This window comes from Cebus imitator, unplaced genomic scaffold (assembly GCF_001604975.1).
Source record: "Cebus imitator isolate Cc_AM_T3 unplaced genomic scaffold, Cebus_imitator-1.0 Scaffold577, whole genome shotgun sequence".
In the NCBI taxonomy this organism is placed as follows: domain Eukaryota; kingdom Metazoa; phylum Chordata; class Mammalia; order Primates; family Cebidae; genus Cebus; species Cebus imitator.
Window position 1 is genome coordinate 524,748 of NW_016107892.1, and position 16,097 is coordinate 540,844.

Sequence of the window (16,097 nt, forward strand, 5' to 3'; positions counted from 1 at the left end):
AAAAAAAAAAAAAAAAAAAAATTTTAATCAGGATCAAAAGCACCTTATAAAAATGACAAATCCCTGTATAAATATAGGAGATTAAGATGAGGCTTGCCAAATCCTCTATAAAGCTGATAGCTGTTATTTTTTAGAGGAAGGCAGCAGAGTATAGTGGAAATTACTTGGGCTTTGAAGCCAGACACCCCAAGTTCAAATCTCCACTTGACCACTACCCAGCATAAAGCACTTGGTTCGTGAGAGGCATGCAGTGGTACTTATTAGTTGTATTAACAGTTAAAAATAACAGTAGTTGGGTGGCTCATGCCTGTAGTCCCAGCTACTTGGGACTCTGAGGCAGGAGGATTGCTTGAGGCCAGGAGTTCAAGGCCAGCCTGGGCAACATAATGAGACCCTGTCATTTAAAAAGTAAAAATAATGACCAGGTGTGGTGGCTCACACCTGTAATCCCAGCACTTTGGGAGGCCAAAGCAGGTGGATCACCTGATGTCAGGAGTTCAAGACCAGCCTAGCAAACATAGTGAAACCCCATCTCTACTAAAAATAACAAAAATTAGTTGGGCATGGTGGCCAGTACCTGTAATCCCAGCTGTTCAGGAGGCTGAGGCACAAGAATCGCTTGAACCCAGGAGATTTAAGTTGCAGTGGGCTGAGATCGTGCCACTGCACTTCAGCCTGAGCAACAGAGTGAGACTCCATCTCAAAAAAATAAAAGAGAGCATAGTGGCTCAGGCCTGTGGTCCCAGCACTTGGAGGCCGAGGTGGGTGGATCACCTGAGGTCAGGAGTTCGAGACCAGCCTGGCCAACGTGGTGAAGCCATCTCTACTGGGAATGCAGAGGTTGGCCAGGTGTGGTTGCGCATGCCTGTGGTCTCGGCTGCTCAGGAGGCTGAGGTGGGAGAATTGCTTGGACCCTGGAGGCGGACATTGCAATGAGCCGGGATCATGCCACTGCAATCCAGCCTGGGTAGCAGAGCAAGACTCCGTCTCCAAAAAAAAAAGAGAGGGGTTCTCGCTTTGTTGCCCAGGCTGGTCTTGAACTCCTGGGCTTCAGTGATCCTCCTTCCTTGGCCTCACAAAGTTCAGGGATTATAATATTGAGCCACTATCCCCAGCTTTTCAAGACTTATTTTCATGGCTTCGAACACTTTTTTTTTTTTCTAGACAGAGTCTCACTCTGTCACCAGGCTGGAGTACAGTGGTGCAATCTCAGCTCACTGCAACCTCTGCCTCCTGGTTTCAAGCAATTCTCCTGCCTCAGCCTCCCAAGTAGCTGGGATTACAGGCACACACCACCACATCCAGCTAATTTTTGTATTTTTAGTAGAGATGGGATTTTATCATGTTGGCCAGGATGGTCTCAATCTCTTGACCTTGTGATCCGCCTCCCTCAGCCTCCAAAGTGCTGGGATTACAGGCATGAGCCACTACGTCTGGCGGCTTTGAATAAATTATTAACTTCTGTGCCTCAGTTTCCTCATCTGTACATTGGGGATAATAATTTTATCTACTTAATAAAGGAGATACTTTTTTTATGAAGGTCAAAGTAACAATATTTGTGGGGGTTTTGGGTTTTCATTTTGTTTTGTTTTTAGGGAGAATAGATACTTTGGTCTCACTCTGTTGTCCAGGCTGGAGTGCAGTAGCACAGTCATAGCTCACTGCAACCTTGAACCTTTGGGCTCAAGGGATTCCCTCACCTCAGCCTCCCGAGTAGCTGGGGATGCAGGGGCGCACCACCACATCCAGCTAATTCTTTAATTTTCTGTAGAGACGGCTTCTCACTATGTTTCGCTGCTATTCTTAAACTCTTGGCCTCAAGTGGTCCTCACACCTTGACCTCCCAAAGTGCTAGAATTACAGACATGAGCCACCTCACTCAGCCTGGTGCTTTAATAAAAGTAAAATGCTTAGAACAAAGCCAGGCGTACAGTAAGCCCTTAAACCTTAAGTATGATCTTGACCATCTTTCTTTGGCAGCCAGACCAAAATATTTAAGAAGAGAAACTGGCCTCTGTGTACATGTAAATAAAATTTTAAAAGGAGAAGTAAATAAATAGAAAAGTGGGGAAAAAAGGAGAAACTCTAGCAATAATAGCTAGTGTCTCCTGTGTGAGGCACTGAGCTAGACATCTTGTGCTTCATCTCATACATGAGGAGGAGGAATTCATGTTCCCATTTTACAGACAGGAAAATTGAAGCTCAGAAACTTGAAATCATTTGCCCAAGGTCACTCAGCTAATACATGACTGAGCCAGGACTTGAACCTAGGAATGTGTGACTCTAAAGATACGAAAAACTTTCTGGTATTTCGGTTCTTATTCACTTCCCCTGACACTGGTACCTCCATATTACAGAGGGGGAAGTGGGAGCCAAGTGGATAGCCACCAGGATGGAATTCAGGTTTTCTGAAACCCATCCAGGGCTCTCAACAGGCCATAAGCTGCGCCCAGAGAAGGCTAGAGGAGTAGAACTGGCTGGTGGCATATTGACCTCCTCTCTGCCTCACCTTACACTCCCATGGCCCATGTGTGCTCAGCAGTCTTACAGCAGTGTTATCCCCTAGAGTGACTGCACCAAGCTCTTCAGCCAGGGCATTGGAGGGGAGCAGGCCAAGGCCAAGTTTGACAGCTGCCTTTCTGACTTGGCTGCCGTGTCCAGCAAATTCCGAGACCTCTTGCAGGTAAGCCCCAGGTTCAACTGCTAACTGAATCCTGTGCCTGTGCATTGCTCTAAGAAGAGTGTTAGCTGGCTCATCGTGTGCAAAGAAGCCAGGAGGACAGGTGAGGGGGAAGCCAGCAAGCCCTGGAGTTTGGAGTTGTACAGGTCCCTTGAGACTAAAGGCCCTGTTGGTTTTTCATCAGTGAAGCTGTCACACTGACAAGCCAACATCTGGTTCCTCTAGACTTTCCGCTTGGCCCCACAATGTCAAGAGCCCTTAGAAGATGCTCAGAGGAAGTGGAGCCACATGGTTCTGACCTGTGGCCATAGCCTAGCACTGGGCACTCTGAAATCTCTCTTAAGAGTTTACCAAAACAGCCTCAAGGCCTTATCTCCACCCTGGACCTGAATCAGCTGAGATCTAGAGAGGGGCATGTTGCTGGTTCCTCCGTTCATTAGCTCTAGCTCTGTTACAACCTCCAACAGGGCTTGCAGAAAGCCTCAGGGCTGGAAGAACACCTTGCAGTCAAGGGATGGGTAGAAGAGAGAGGGAAGGGATGGGTTGTGCCTGCTGTGTCTGACATGTCTCCACCTTGTCCTTGTGCAGGAAGGGCTCACGGAGCTTAACAGCACAGCCATCAAGCCACAGGTGCAGCCTTGGATTAACAGCTTTTTCTCTGTCTCCCACAACATCGAGGAGGTCAGCCTGGCCACAAGCAGCCATCAAGCCCCGATGACACCTCACCCCCATCTCCAGCTGGAGGGAATGGAGCCGTGAACAGACTAGACCTTCCAGGCTTCCCAGGCCCACTTCCCCGCCCCTCACCCTTGAACACTAGGTTCCTCCCAGGAAGCAATTTGTCTCTAGTCAGAAGAGCTCAGAAAGATAAGGCGTTTGCCTTGACCTAACTCATTCCCTTGTATTGAAGCTCTTTTTGTCCTACTTATGATAGACTTAGGAGCATTTTTTCCTCCTGGCCTAGTGATTTCATTCCTATAGAACATGAGATCCAAGAAGGAATAAAATGCCAGGAACTTCACCCGTTATGTGGGCCACTGCTACAGCCTTGAGCTGTTTGCTGGTCAGTTTCTGCCAGCCTGAGTGTCTGAGCTGGTTTTAAACTGAATGAGTCAGAAGGCACAGGGAAGGAAGAACATCTTACCTTATTTTCTTAATGGGGTAGAGGTGGGTGGCAGCAAATGGTACTTCTTAGAGGCCCATGGTGACCAGCCCTGCTTCCTGATAACAGGAGGAATTCAATGACTATGAGGCCAACGACCCTTGGGTACAACAGTTCATCCTTAACTTGGAGCAGCAAATGGCAGAGTTCAAGGTGAGCAGGGGCTCTAGGGATCCACTTAGGGAATTACCCACCTCTGCCCAAACCAGCAGCCCTCAGGGTCTCATCACATTCCTTCTGGAGACCCTGAAAGCCCTTCCAACCCTAACCTATAGAAACACTCCCGTGGCCTCACATGACTGTCCTCACCCCCAAAGACTCCAGTGGAGAGGCAAAGGGGTTAGATGGGGCTCGGCTGATGTCAAGCCTCTGTGTGCAGGCCAGCCTGTCCCCAGTCATCTACGACAGCCTAACCGGCCTCATGACCAGCCTTGTTGCCGTGGAGTTGGAGAAAGTGGTGCTGAAATCCACCTTTAACCGGGTAAGGTGAAGGGGTCATGGGTCTGCAGCTCTCGTTTCTCCTCTGAGGAAGACAAGTCATGCCACCACCCAGGATTTGTGTTCCCCCTGTCTGCTGCCCACAGGCCCTGCATGTCTGGGTCCAGTCCTGCCCTGGCTTCTGAGGCTTTAGAGCAAACTGGAGCCACAAGGTACCACCTCAGACCTGGCCGGCCTTGCCACCCAGCTCTGGGGGCAATTGGAGGCCAGTTCTGCTTGGCCAGGCCTAAGTAGTGACTGGGCTTGGGTTCTCCTGCAGCTGGGCGGTCTGCAATTTGACAAGGAGCTGAGGTCACTCATTGCCTACCTTACCACGGTGACCACCTGGACCATCCGAGACAAGTTTGCCCGGCTCTCTCAGATGGCCACCATCCTCAATCTGGAGCGGGTAGGTGGGGCGTCCTTGGCGCAGCCAGAGAGGGGTGACTGAAAGAGGCAAAGATGGATCCCTGCCACTTCCCTCTAAATCATGTGTCTGCCAGCAGCCAGCCCTGCAGGACACCTTCCCTTCCCCTTCTTGAGTGCTCCTGTTCTGCCCCTGGTGGAGGCCAGAGCCTTCTTTCAGAATAGCCCCACCTTGCTGACTGGTTTCTCTGTCCTTCCCCACAGGTGACCGAGATCCTCGATTACTGGGGACCCAACTCCGGCCCGTTGACGTGGCGCCTCACCCCTGCTGAAGTGCGCCAGGTGCTGGCCCTGCGCATAGACTTCCGCAGTGAAGACATCAAGAGGCTGCGCCTGTAGCTGCCTGGATGCGCACACCAGCTCATTACAGTTCTCAGTCTGTTCCCTAAGGCCCAGCCAAGGAGCTGAGTGAGGCTGTTTGCCTTGGAGGAGCTCTGACAGCCCAGACCTTTCCACAGCTGGCAGCACAGACAGCCTGGACTCACTCCATGCTCTGCCCTCAGACCTAGCCTGGTGAGGCATTGGGGGCAGCCTTTCCCCACCTAGAGAATTGGGCTCCTAATGAGGTGAGAAACTCATGGCAGGCAGAGGGGCAGCCCAGGCCGGCTTTCTGCACGGGTGGTCAGTCTTTTGCCCTCAAACGCTACAGCAAACAAGCTGCCCCTGCCAGCCTTAGACGACTTGGGTACATCTGGGGACCTAGCAATTAGGCTTGACTTCGAGGCAAGGCTGTGATGTTTATGATCCCTGAATAAAGCTACTCCTTGAAGAGATGCCAATGTGCTGTTTCCAGGGAGGGCCAGATCCTATGGGCATGGCAGGTCTACCAGTAGCACTGAAATAGGAAGGCAAACCCAAGACTTCAGCCTCCTCCCCACACACAGCACAGTGCACAGCTGTGTCCAGGGCCCACATGATGGCAGGAGCCCCCATCCAGTCCCAGATCCTCATGGCCCTCTTGGGCCCTCAATACCACAAGCTGGATCATCCCAGAGGCAGTTCCCCATGGTGCTAGGAAAAGAGGGAACTGCTCCCAGCAAGAGCGAAAGTGACTTTACGAGGACCACCTACAAGGACAGAGTGAATTTATTCCAAGAATGCCAGTCCTGAGAACCCACTTCCCACAGGCACCAGGTCACTTGGCACGGTCTGTAGTGTTGCTGGTTAAGGCCTGGGATGGCAGTGAATCGCTGGGTCACTGCCACCAACTTGGCAAGGGACCACCACCCTCACTCCCACTCGCCCATGAGGGTTGAGTGTGAAGTCTCTACAACTCTAAGGAAGGCCATAGGAAATGCCTCGAAGGGCCTCTTCAGGGTTGGCCTTGCCAAGGGACTTCCAGCCATATGCCAAGGCTGGTGGTCAACCCTTTCCCAGGCCCTCGTGGAATGAGAAGGCCACCCATGGGATTTGTAAAGGCCACATGGGACACTAAGCTTGGGACCTTCTTATGTGCAGGAGGAACAGGCTACACCTAGGCCACTGTCAGCCAGGTCACAGTCTTATCCCAAGCACTCTCTGCTTGCCCAGGTCTTGCTTCAGTCAGCTTCCTTTGGGAGCGGATTCGCAGAGGTGGGTGGGGAGTGGGAGGTGGAGGTTCTCGTGGGGTAAGGAAGGTGGGGGACACTGTAGCTCCAGGTTTTCTCTTGCAGTGAGAAGCCAGCTTCATGGGAAAGGGCAACAGGTTGAGGCCTCGGTCCCCAGCAGCTTCAGGCTCAGGCCCTGAGTATCCACTTCAACCAGGTGGATGCTGTAATTCCCAAGGCCCTGGACAGGAGAACAAGTATTTAGAAGGTTCTGGAGAAAGATCAGGCCATCTGGAGGCTGGACTGAGGCTACAGGACCAGGGAGACTTGCAGATATAGCCCCTGGTTAATTAGTGGGCCACAGTGAGGTCTCTTGCCCTCACAGGTCTCTGGACCAACCCCAGCCCCATCAGTAGTACCTCGGTCTTGGCCAGCACGGCCTCCAAGGCCTCCTTTTGCTGTGGCTCCTTAGTCAACAGATAGAGAAAGCCTCCACCACCTGCCCCAGCCAGGCTCTGGCCATGCACGTGGGGGGCCAGGACATCCATCATACGCCGCACAGCCAGGGGCTCACAGCCTGGAGCCATGAGCTTCTTCTGCTCCCAGTATGCAGTCAGGCACTGCCCCAGCAGAGGCAGGCTTCCTGAGGTGGGACAGAGGGAAGTGGCATGCCTGGGCCAAGATACTCACTCAGCACCCATCTGGAGATTGTATGAAGTGCCAAGAGGTGGTGCTGAGCCAGTGTCATGGTAAAGAAGCCGGGTTCCAGTGCTGGCTGGAGCCAGGAGAAGCAAACCTACTTCCTAGAACTGCCTGAGGACCAATGTGCAGGAAGCAAACACCACCATGCCCAGCATCATCAGCACCCAGGGACCTGTGCAGCCACACACCGAGGGCCCTGCCTAGCTCACACTTCCCTGGAACTCAGCCATGGGGTGAGTCCCTTCCCCTATCTGCTTCCTGTTAGGTGAGGCTAGAGGGCCTTTCCCATGATGAAAATTTTGTCCTTAGATGTGGCTTCCCCCTAAATGTGAGACCCTGGAGAGGACAGACAGTAGGCTTCTGTTCCCAGAGGCCGAGTATCTGGAGCTTATGCCAAGCCTGCAAATGACCCTGGCCTCAAACCCACAAGTGACAGGGTACTGGCTCCTGGTGCCCTGATTCCCCTGGAAGAAGCCCCTCACCTTGGCGGAAGGCTTCAGCACACTCCTCGGTTTGCTGTACCAGGCTGTGGGCATTCTCCACCACGGCAGGTAGTCGGGCATACCAGCTCCTCAGCACATCCTGCAGACAAGGCAGAAGGGGCAGTGAGGACCCAGGCCCAGCCGGCGGCATCCCTCCCTACCTCCCTCATGGTGGGGCTGGGGCTCACCTGCAGCAGATTTCGAGCCAGGCGGGTCTTGCCAGTGTACACCAAGAGCAGGTGGTCATTGAGCTTCTGGACAAAGCCCTCAGGCACCGTGACCTCTTCCACCTCCACTTTCAGCGGCAGCTGAGCCCGGGAGCGCCCCACCTTGATGCCAGGCATTAGGCCACCCACTTGATCCTGCCAGCCACCTCCTGTGAGCCCAGGGCGTATCACTGTTGGAGTCTACCTGGCCCAGCTTCACTCTCCCAGCCTAGGCTCCTGGCCCTGCACCCCTGGCTGGGATCAGTGTGGAAAGAGCTTCTCTCAACTCCATGGGACAGTGAGCTACACAGCTCTGTCCCTAGGACAATCCCAGCAAAGGAATGGGCTTCACACCAGAGCAAAGCTTGGAATTCCCAAGGCCTGAGTTTTGTTGTAGACCTAATGTGTAATTGAAATTCGGATAAACTACATTGAAGGATAAAGGCTTTACACTATGGTCGGGTGCAGTGGCTTAGCCTATAATCACAGCACTTTGGGAGGCTAAGGCAGGCAGATCACTTGAGGTCAGGAGTTCTAGACCAGCCTGGCCAACATGGTGAAATTCCATCTCTACCAAAATTACAAAAATTAGCCAGGCATGGTGGCACACGCCCTGTAATCCCAGCTACTGGGGAGACTGAGGCAGAGGTTGCAGTGAGCTGAGATCATACCACTGCACTCCAGCCTCAGTGACAGTGTGAGACTCTGTCTCAAAAAAAAAAAAAAAATATTTTACACTAACCTCTGCCGCTCCTAGGGAAGTTTTAGAGGAGAGGCTGACAGGTACCTTCCGTGCAGCCTGAGTCTCCCTGCACCCTGTCTTCTTACAAGTGGTTTATGTAGGAAAGAAGCTCACTGGGATCTATTTTTCTCTTATGTAACTTATTAGACATCTTTCCATCTTCAGTAATGAAAGTATGTATCATTTTCCCCCTTGTAGCTATACAAAAATAAAACTAGGCCGGGCACAGTGGCTCACACTTGTAATCCCAGCACTTTGGGAGGCTAAGGTGGGCAGATCATGAGCTCAGGAGTTCGAGACCATCCTGGCCAGCACAGTGAAACCCCACGTCTACTAAAAATACAAAAAAAAAAAAAAAGCTGGGCATGGTGGCTGGTGCCTGTAATCCCAGCTACTCAGGCGGCTGAGGCAAGAGAATCGCTTAAACCTGGAAGGTGGAGGCTGCAGTGAGCTGAGATCATGCCACTGTACTCCAGCCTGGGTGACAGAGCTAGACTCCATCTCAAAAACAAAAAATAAAAAACTTGAGCTGCTTCTGAGACAGATCATTGATATTTAGGGAAGGGCCTGTAAGGGTTTAAAGTATGAAATGCAAAAGGCAGGAGCCATCTGGAACTTTGCAGCCAAAACCTAGTGGCTGCAAAGTAGCTGTTAAGTCTTGAAATGTCAAGACTTAACGGTTCCCCTCTGCTTCAGAGCACTTGGCACAGTTTGTAATACACATGCACCTGAGTGGTTACTGATGGACGTCTGTCTCCAGGAGACCACAGGACTTTCGAGGGCAGGAACCCATTTTTGCTCATTTTATCCTCGGGGACCCACAGAGTGGGTTCTCAATAAATAGTTGTCCATTGGCCAAATGTAGAACTTGAATGGTACACCTCAAAAAAAAACTGAAAGGCTTCCCCATCTGCTCCCTTCACTAATGACTACCTATGATGGTATGTGAGCAAAATGAGAGGCCTGAGCTGCGGTGACAGAAGACACCACAGTCAGGCTCCAGTAGGCCTTTGCAGCAGTTTCCTTCCAAGGGTGTGCTAGAGATGGGGCCTGACACCCTGAGGTGCACCTGGAACCATACAAGCCTGTGGCTGCTCTACATTGGCCATGGGTTCCAGGGGGCTCTGTGGCCAGGAGGAACGGGAAGCCTGGCACTGGTGAGATCAGTGAAGCCTGACATTCATGAGATCATAGTCACTGCTGGGCTCTTGCTGCCCCACCATATGGCCAGGAGGTGGGGGCAGGGGCACAGGTGATTGTATCTCAAATAAGGACATGCCAGAAGGGCAGGTGGAAGGTCCAAACCAGCTTGCCCAGCCCCACCCAAGCACAGCCCTGGATAGGCACAGTCACGAAGCACAGTACCTGGTCCCAACAAGCATGAAAGGCACAGCACAGAATCTGGCACTCAGTAGGTGCTCGTGAAACACCTCACTGGAGGTAGAATATTTCAAGTTGATAACCACCAGAGGTGGTCAAAGGGACAAGAAAGAAACTTGTGAAGAGTAGCACAGTCATGTGGCTGTTGGCCAATCACATATAAATCCAGGAGAGCTCCACTCCCCACCACAGGCCCTAGGGAAAGTGTCAGTGACCTCCCCCAACTCCGAGGCAGTCACATACCGGTGGTGAGCACCTGCTCCAGGTGCAGCACTGCGTGGATCAGGGCCTCCGTGCCCACCACCCGGCCCGCGGCTCGCTGCAAGGCAGCCAGGGCGGTGCCTGCCAGGATGCTGCTGGTGCCTGCAGAGCACAGAGGAGAAAGCAGGCATGAAACGCCTCCACCCTGTCTAGTCCCGCCCGACTCCCTCTCAGGGCAGAGGCCAGTGAGGGGATCACAGGCAAGGCTGGAGTGCTGTGACAGTCGGTGGGCAACAGGAGGGAGGGCCCGCTCACCTAGGCCAGAGCCGTGGGGAAGCTCAGACCAGGTATGCAGCTCAAAGCCGCCCCCGAAGGTGCGGAGCAGCTGCTTACGCAGCTGGAGCTCAGAGTGAACATCCACAATCCCCGCGCAGATGAAGGCTGCCTTCAGCAGAGCCCCTGCAGAGGGACAGGCATGAGGAAGGAATTCGGTCTCCAAGGGCAGATGCAGACACCCCACCCACCCTTGTGATTTCCCAGACCACTGCGGGACTCATGCGGTGGGAAGAAAGCCCAACAGCAGTGCTGGCCCCATCCCCAAGCCACAAAAGGGCCTCTGGGCTCACAGACATGAACACATGTGTCATCTCTACTTCCCTTGTCTGTAAGTGTCTAGGCAGGGTGACTCCCAGCCCCTTCCTTCCCTTCAGACTGGGTGGCCCTCAGGCCAGGCCCCAGTGGCCTGCAGTCTCTCGCTTCTACCCCCAGCCCCTAGCTGGCTATGTGTGCCAGCCCACCTGCAGAGGTCCCGGGGTGCCTGACCTGGGGCATGGGGCTGGCAGTAGTCCCGCAGGTCAGCCAGACTCCGGCACACTATCTTCACGGTCATCTCATCCTGCTGAGGCCCCACCGCCAGCCACAGCTCAGGCTCCAGGATGCGGCGTGCCCTGGCCCCGATGGGCCGGCGGCCATCCACTCGCACAGCCAGGCCCAGCACAGCCCCACCAAGCTCATAGGCAAGGGGTGGCGTGTCACTCCAGCCCCCTATGATGGTGTGGCAAGACTCAAGCTGGTCACAGAAGTTGCCAGCCTGACTGTGGGGCAGCTACCCTCACCCCCACCCGCCACAAAGGGCTCACCAGAGAAATCCACACGGGCTGGGCACTCAGCCACCACCCACTGCCCAGGTCCTGGCAGCTCCACCGGCTCCGTGGAGACAAAGTGCTGGGCTGACATCACGGCCTGGCGGATCAGGATCTGCCCAGCCCCCTCGTAGTGGCGGGCCGCTCGTACCAGCAAGGCTGGCCTGCCAAGAGAAAAGGGAGGGATGGTGGCAGGCAGCCCCAAGCTAGGGCAGATTACCTGGCTTTGGGGACCTGACTGTCCTGGGTGACCCAAGGGTACCCCACCTCTCTCTGGGCTTCCTCCATCAGGGGCCACTTCCCAGATGGCCAGGGGCTTCTCCAAGTGATCTGACCTCCATTAGCAAACCCACCTGCTTAGCCACTTGTCCCTCTCCTGGGCAAGAGCCTCCACACCCGCTGCCAGGTCTCCACACTCCAGGTATGAGAAGGGCCGCATCCACTCAGGGTTGGCAGCTGGCCCACTCCGCAAGCCCCCACGGCCCTCAGCCATGCAGCCCAGGACATCCGCGACACAGGCCAGCGCCCGTGCTGCCACACCAGGGTCTCCTGCCCCAGCTGCAACTGAGGGACCAGGAGTCAGGGGTGGCAGGGGAGGAGGCCTGTCCTCAATATCTTCTGCCCCAAGAGACTACTCAACAGTCTCTAAAGGCTCCAGGCCCCTCACACCTCCTGGCTTTTGCCCACAATGTATCATTTTTTTTTTTAGATGGAGTCTTGCTCTGTCACCAAGCTGGAGTGTGGCATGATCTCAGCTCACTACAACCTCTGCCTCCTGGGTTCAAGTGATTCTCCTACCACAGCCTCCCAAGAAGCTGGTACTACAGGTGCATGCTACCATACCCAACTAATTTTTGTATTTTTAGTAGAGACAGGGTTTCACCATGTTGGCCAGGATGGTCTCAATCTCCTGACCTCGTGATCCGCCTGCCACAGCCTCCCAAAGTGCAAGAATTACAAGCATGAGCCACCATGCCCAGCCCATAGTGTATCTATTTCTTTTTTATTTTTATTTTTTGACACGGGGTCTCATTCTGTTGCCAGGCTGGAGTGCAGTGGCGCAATCTCGGCTCACTGCTATCTCCCCCTCACAGGTTCAAGCAATTCTCCTGCCTCAGCCTCCTAGTAGCTGGGACTACAGGTGCGCACCACCACGCCCAGCTAATTTTTTTTTTTTTTTTTGCAAAGCTACTGCAAATCAAGAATTTTTGTAGTTTTCGTAGAGATCGGGTTTCACCATGTTGGCCAGGATGGTCTCGATCTCTTGACCTCGTGATCCACCCACCTTGGCCTCCAAAAGTGCTGGGATTACAGGCTCAAGCCATTGCACTCAGCCCCACAATGTATCTTTGACTGTAACTGCAGCCCTACTCCCTGCATGGCAGAGATTCTCTCATCCTGCCAGTCCCAGCCCATAGGTATCTCTTTACCCCCACCCAGGATACCTATAGTGGTGAAGAGCTCGGGCTCTGGGGTCAAACCACCTGGACTCAGGTCTCAGTGTCACCACCAGCTATCTGTGTGGCTCTGGTGTCCATGGCCCCGGCGCCTTTCATGAGGTGCGGCCCAGGAGGCTAAGACTGTGAGCCCCCAACAGTGTGCCTGGGATCTCATGCAGAGCTGACCACGTCCCCTGGAGGACTCTGTCCCCTCTCCACACTCTGCACCCACATCCTGGCACCAGGTACAGAACATGTAGGGTTTGCTGACGTGACTAGGACCTAGAGCTCAGCTGCCAGCCCTCAACTTCTGACCAAACCCCACTGACAAGGATGAGGCCTTCCACAATCCTAAAAGTAAACTCTGGCATGCCCCTTCCCTGTTTAAGCACCTCATGGCCCCCTAGTCCCCTCAGGCGATGGCCCAGAAGACAGGAAGGGCAGGTGCTCCTCGCTTGATTCTGCAGCACTACCTGCCCATAGACTCACCCTGGTCCAGCGTGGCAAGCAGGGGCCCAGGGCAGCCCTCACGGACAGCAGCCCGGATCAGCGGGCGCAGGCTGAGGTCATGCCGTGCCTCCAGCACATGCCGCGCCTTATGCAGGGCCTGGCGGAAGAACAGGTCCCGGCGAGAGGCCAGTGTGGCAGCTCGATCCAGGCACGGCTGCAGCTGCTCCCAGGATAGGCGCCAGGAGGCTCGCCAGGCTCGCAGGGCCTCGCCCCCGTCCTCCTGGGGATCCAGCATCCACAGTAGCTCCTGGGGCCCCAGGGCCCTCGAGGGGTGGAGCACAGGAAAGAGGCGGGCACTGGGAAGGCAGCACTCTGCAGGCGGCGTGTCAGGGTCCCACAGGTCCAAGGCTCTAACATGGGGAGAAGGCACATTCGCGGGAGGGAAGCAAAGGCTCCAGTGTCCTCCCCAAGCCCTGAGTCACCCGTCAGTTTGTGGGACAGGACAAACTTCTCCGAGGTAGCACAAGTGGACAATTCGGGTCAGGGGCCAGGCTCCCTTATGTCCTTTCCCAGACCACTGAACAAGAATGCTAAAGTCTGCACAGTCAGAGTCTGACTTTCTGCCTAGGGGAAAAATCCAGCTGCATAAAACCACCCAGGCCCCTGCATGGTAGCAGGGCCGGTGCTGCTCCGGGGCACGGGAGGGACACGCCTGGAAGAGCAGCAGTCACCCCAGCTGCCCAGGCACACAGAGGCCCTCAGGGTACCCGGCTTACCGAACACCTGTCCTCTTGAAGAATTCACGCCAGGGCATGTTGAGATATGTGCCTGCCCCGTGTCTCTGGCAGGAGGAAGAAGCAGTCAGGGCTTCAGGGGCCACAGGGGTTAGAGACACTAAGCCAGGGGGCTGGGAGCTGCTCAAGTGCTCAAGTGAGGGCAGGAAGACAGACAGAGCACATACCCAGGCTGCAGTGCAGTGGCACAGTCATAGCTCACTTCAGGTATAAACTCCTGGCCTCAAGAGATCCTCCCACCTCAGCCTCCCAGAGTGCTAGGATTACAGGCCTGAGCCACTACACCCAGCCAGGGAGCAAGCTCTGAAACTGCTTTTAGCTCTACAGCCCAATACTCCTGCCAAGGTGCCTGAAACCTGGAGCAAAACCCTGGGCTCCAGGCCCAGCCCACCACACGGGCTGCAGCCCAAGGTGGGTCACCTCTTGTCTCTGAACCTCAGTCTCTAGCCTGTCAAATGGAGATAAAAATCCCCACCCAACCAGCCTGGCCAACATGTACTACAAATACAAAAAATTAGCCAGGCATGGTGGTGCACGCTGGTCATCCCAGCTACTTGGGAGGCTGAGGCAGGAGAATTGCTTGAACCTGGGAGGCGGAGGTTGCAGTGAGCTGAGATTGGGCCACTGCACTCCAGCCTAGGTGACAGAGCAAGACTCCAGCTCCAAAAAAAAAACAAAGTCCCCACCCAGCCTACCTGGCAGAGCAGATGCAAGCAGGGAGGTAAAGGCCTATGGAGACGCTGCTGGTCTCACGGCCTATCCTCACCCTACCTCCTTCCCGCATCCTCTCCTCCTTACAACCGACCCTCCCCACAGCCCGTCCCATGTGCCAGTGCTCAGAGAACCCTGCACTGGGGTGGGGGCCAGGACTCCCTGGGGCTCCCCAAAGGCTGAAGGAATGAAGGGCGAGTACCTACCTCCCAGCTGTCCAGACGGCCAACGAGGGTGAAGGCGCGGCCTGGGGAGCCATGTAGCCGTATATGGTGTCCCTGCAGCACAAGGTCATGCAGCTCCCAGGCATGCAGGGCCTCAGACTGGGCTTCATCCAGGCCACTCACCAAGCAGCCAGCGCCTATATGAACAGGGCCCTGGCGGAGGACAGAGCAGGCATCCTGGGTGCACAGGCACCCAGCACCCCCCAACACACACAGGACGCCAGCGCCCTCATCCCGATCTGCCCACACCCTCAGACCTTACCCGCAGGTGGCAGTGCTGCAGGACACTCCCAGGACCCAGCTGGACATGGCCCTCCAGCAGGCAGCTGACCACAGAGCTCCCGGCCGCCAGGAGCTGCTGCTCCTGTGTAGCAGGGGAGGAGGGGAGTGAGGTTCAAGGGCCAGGGCTGCTTCAACCCTCCTCCCACCAAGCATCTGGGGGTAAAGCATCCAGGCCTGCTGCTCCCTTGCCCTGCACCCTCTAGACTCCTCTCTGGACCTGCCTTGGCCCCGGCCTGAGGTCTGTTTCCATCCCACCTGTCCAGTTACACCCAACCTTGCCACCCAGAGGGCCACATTTGAACTGGCCCAGGCCCACCACTGTCACCCCAGGAAGACCCTGAAGAAAGGTCTCCTTTAGCTTCTCAATCAGGCATGCTCGATCCAGAATCCTGATTTGGCCACTGATTGGCTCTGTGGCCTTAGGTGAGTTACTTAGCCTCTCTGAGCCTCCAGCACTTCATGTGTAAAACAGGGGTAACACCTGAACTCGGGTCATGTGTTCCAAGTGTGAGCTATTCTCTTCCCAGGAATCCACATCCCACCTGACCCCAGGTATCCAGCAGGCACTGGAGGGCCAGAGAGTCTCACCTCCACCTGGGAGTGCACAATCTGGGCCCCAAGGGCCCTGGGAAGTGTGAGGCTGTGCAGGAAGTCACTGGCTGAGGAGGTCATATAGCTGTAGCTCCCGCTGGAGACATAGGCTGTAAAGACATAAGTACTGACCTCAACCCCATGCCTGCTGCAACTCAGGGGCCAGGCTGGCTTACCAGCAGCAGAGACACATGGGGCAGGCGTGGCAATGAGCTGGTTAGGGGAAGCTGAGTCAGGAACCTGCCCAAAGCCACACAGCTAAAAAGTAGACAGGTTAGGGCCAGGCATGGTGGCTTATGCCTGTAATCCCAGCACTTTGGGAGATGGAGATCGAGGCAGGCGGATCACCTAGAGCCGGGAGTTCAAGACCAGCCTGACCAATGTGGTGAAACCCCATCTCTACTACAAATACAAGAATTAGCCAGGTGTGGTGGTACACAGCTGTTATCCCAGCCACTCAGGAGGCTGAGGCAGGAGAAT

General features: G+C 54.8%; 2 protein-coding genes across 6 annotated transcripts in view; one reads left to right on the top strand and one right to left on the bottom strand.

Annotated features, from left to right (window-relative positions):
* The window catches only part of LOC108294378 (conserved oligomeric Golgi complex subunit 4), a 26,963-nt gene extending 21,445 nt beyond the window's left edge, over positions 1 to 5,518 (top strand). The window contains exons 11-16 of the mRNA XM_017516240.2: positions 2,567 to 2,683; positions 3,269 to 3,361; positions 3,912 to 3,995; positions 4,222 to 4,323; positions 4,600 to 4,728; positions 4,950 to 5,518. Of these exons, the coding sequence (XP_017371729.2) occupies positions 2,567 to 2,683; positions 3,269 to 3,361; positions 3,912 to 3,995; positions 4,222 to 4,323; positions 4,600 to 4,728; positions 4,950 to 5,084 (660 nt within the window). The 3' untranslated portion in view covers positions 5,085 to 5,518. The remainder of the gene's footprint in view (positions 1 to 2,566; positions 2,684 to 3,268; positions 3,362 to 3,911; positions 3,996 to 4,221; positions 4,324 to 4,599; positions 4,729 to 4,949) is intronic.
* A 295-nt stretch (positions 5,519 to 5,813) lies between these two features.
* Positions 5,814 to 16,097, bottom strand: part of FCSK (fucose kinase) — a 37,479-nt gene continuing 27,195 nt past the window's right edge. For 3 of the 5 annotated variants that reach the window (XM_037734155.1, XM_037734153.1, XM_037734154.1), the window contains 14 exons: positions 15,615 to 15,727; positions 15,007 to 15,108; positions 14,727 to 14,897; positions 13,792 to 13,856; positions 13,055 to 13,425; positions 11,480 to 11,690; positions 11,124 to 11,290; positions 10,807 to 11,028; positions 10,300 to 10,443; positions 10,027 to 10,146; positions 7,644 to 7,831; positions 7,456 to 7,555; positions 6,691 to 6,914; positions 5,816 to 6,512 (listed from right to left, as the gene is read on the bottom strand). In XM_037734155.1, coding sequence (XP_037590083.1) covers positions 6,411 to 6,512; positions 6,691 to 6,914; positions 7,456 to 7,555; positions 7,644 to 7,831; positions 10,027 to 10,146; positions 10,300 to 10,443; positions 10,807 to 11,028; positions 11,124 to 11,290; positions 11,480 to 11,690; positions 13,055 to 13,425; positions 13,792 to 13,856; positions 14,727 to 14,897; positions 15,007 to 15,108; positions 15,615 to 15,727 — 2,300 coding nt within the window. In that variant the 3' untranslated portion in view covers positions 5,816 to 6,410. Of the gene's footprint in view, positions 6,513 to 6,690; positions 6,915 to 7,455; positions 7,556 to 7,643; positions 7,832 to 10,026; positions 10,147 to 10,299; positions 10,444 to 10,806; positions 11,029 to 11,123; positions 11,291 to 11,479; positions 11,691 to 13,054; positions 13,426 to 13,791; positions 13,857 to 14,726; positions 14,898 to 15,006; positions 15,109 to 15,614; positions 15,728 to 16,097 lie in introns of all 5 variants that reach the window. The other 2 variants (XM_017516274.2, XM_037734156.1) reach the window with 2 other exon arrangements.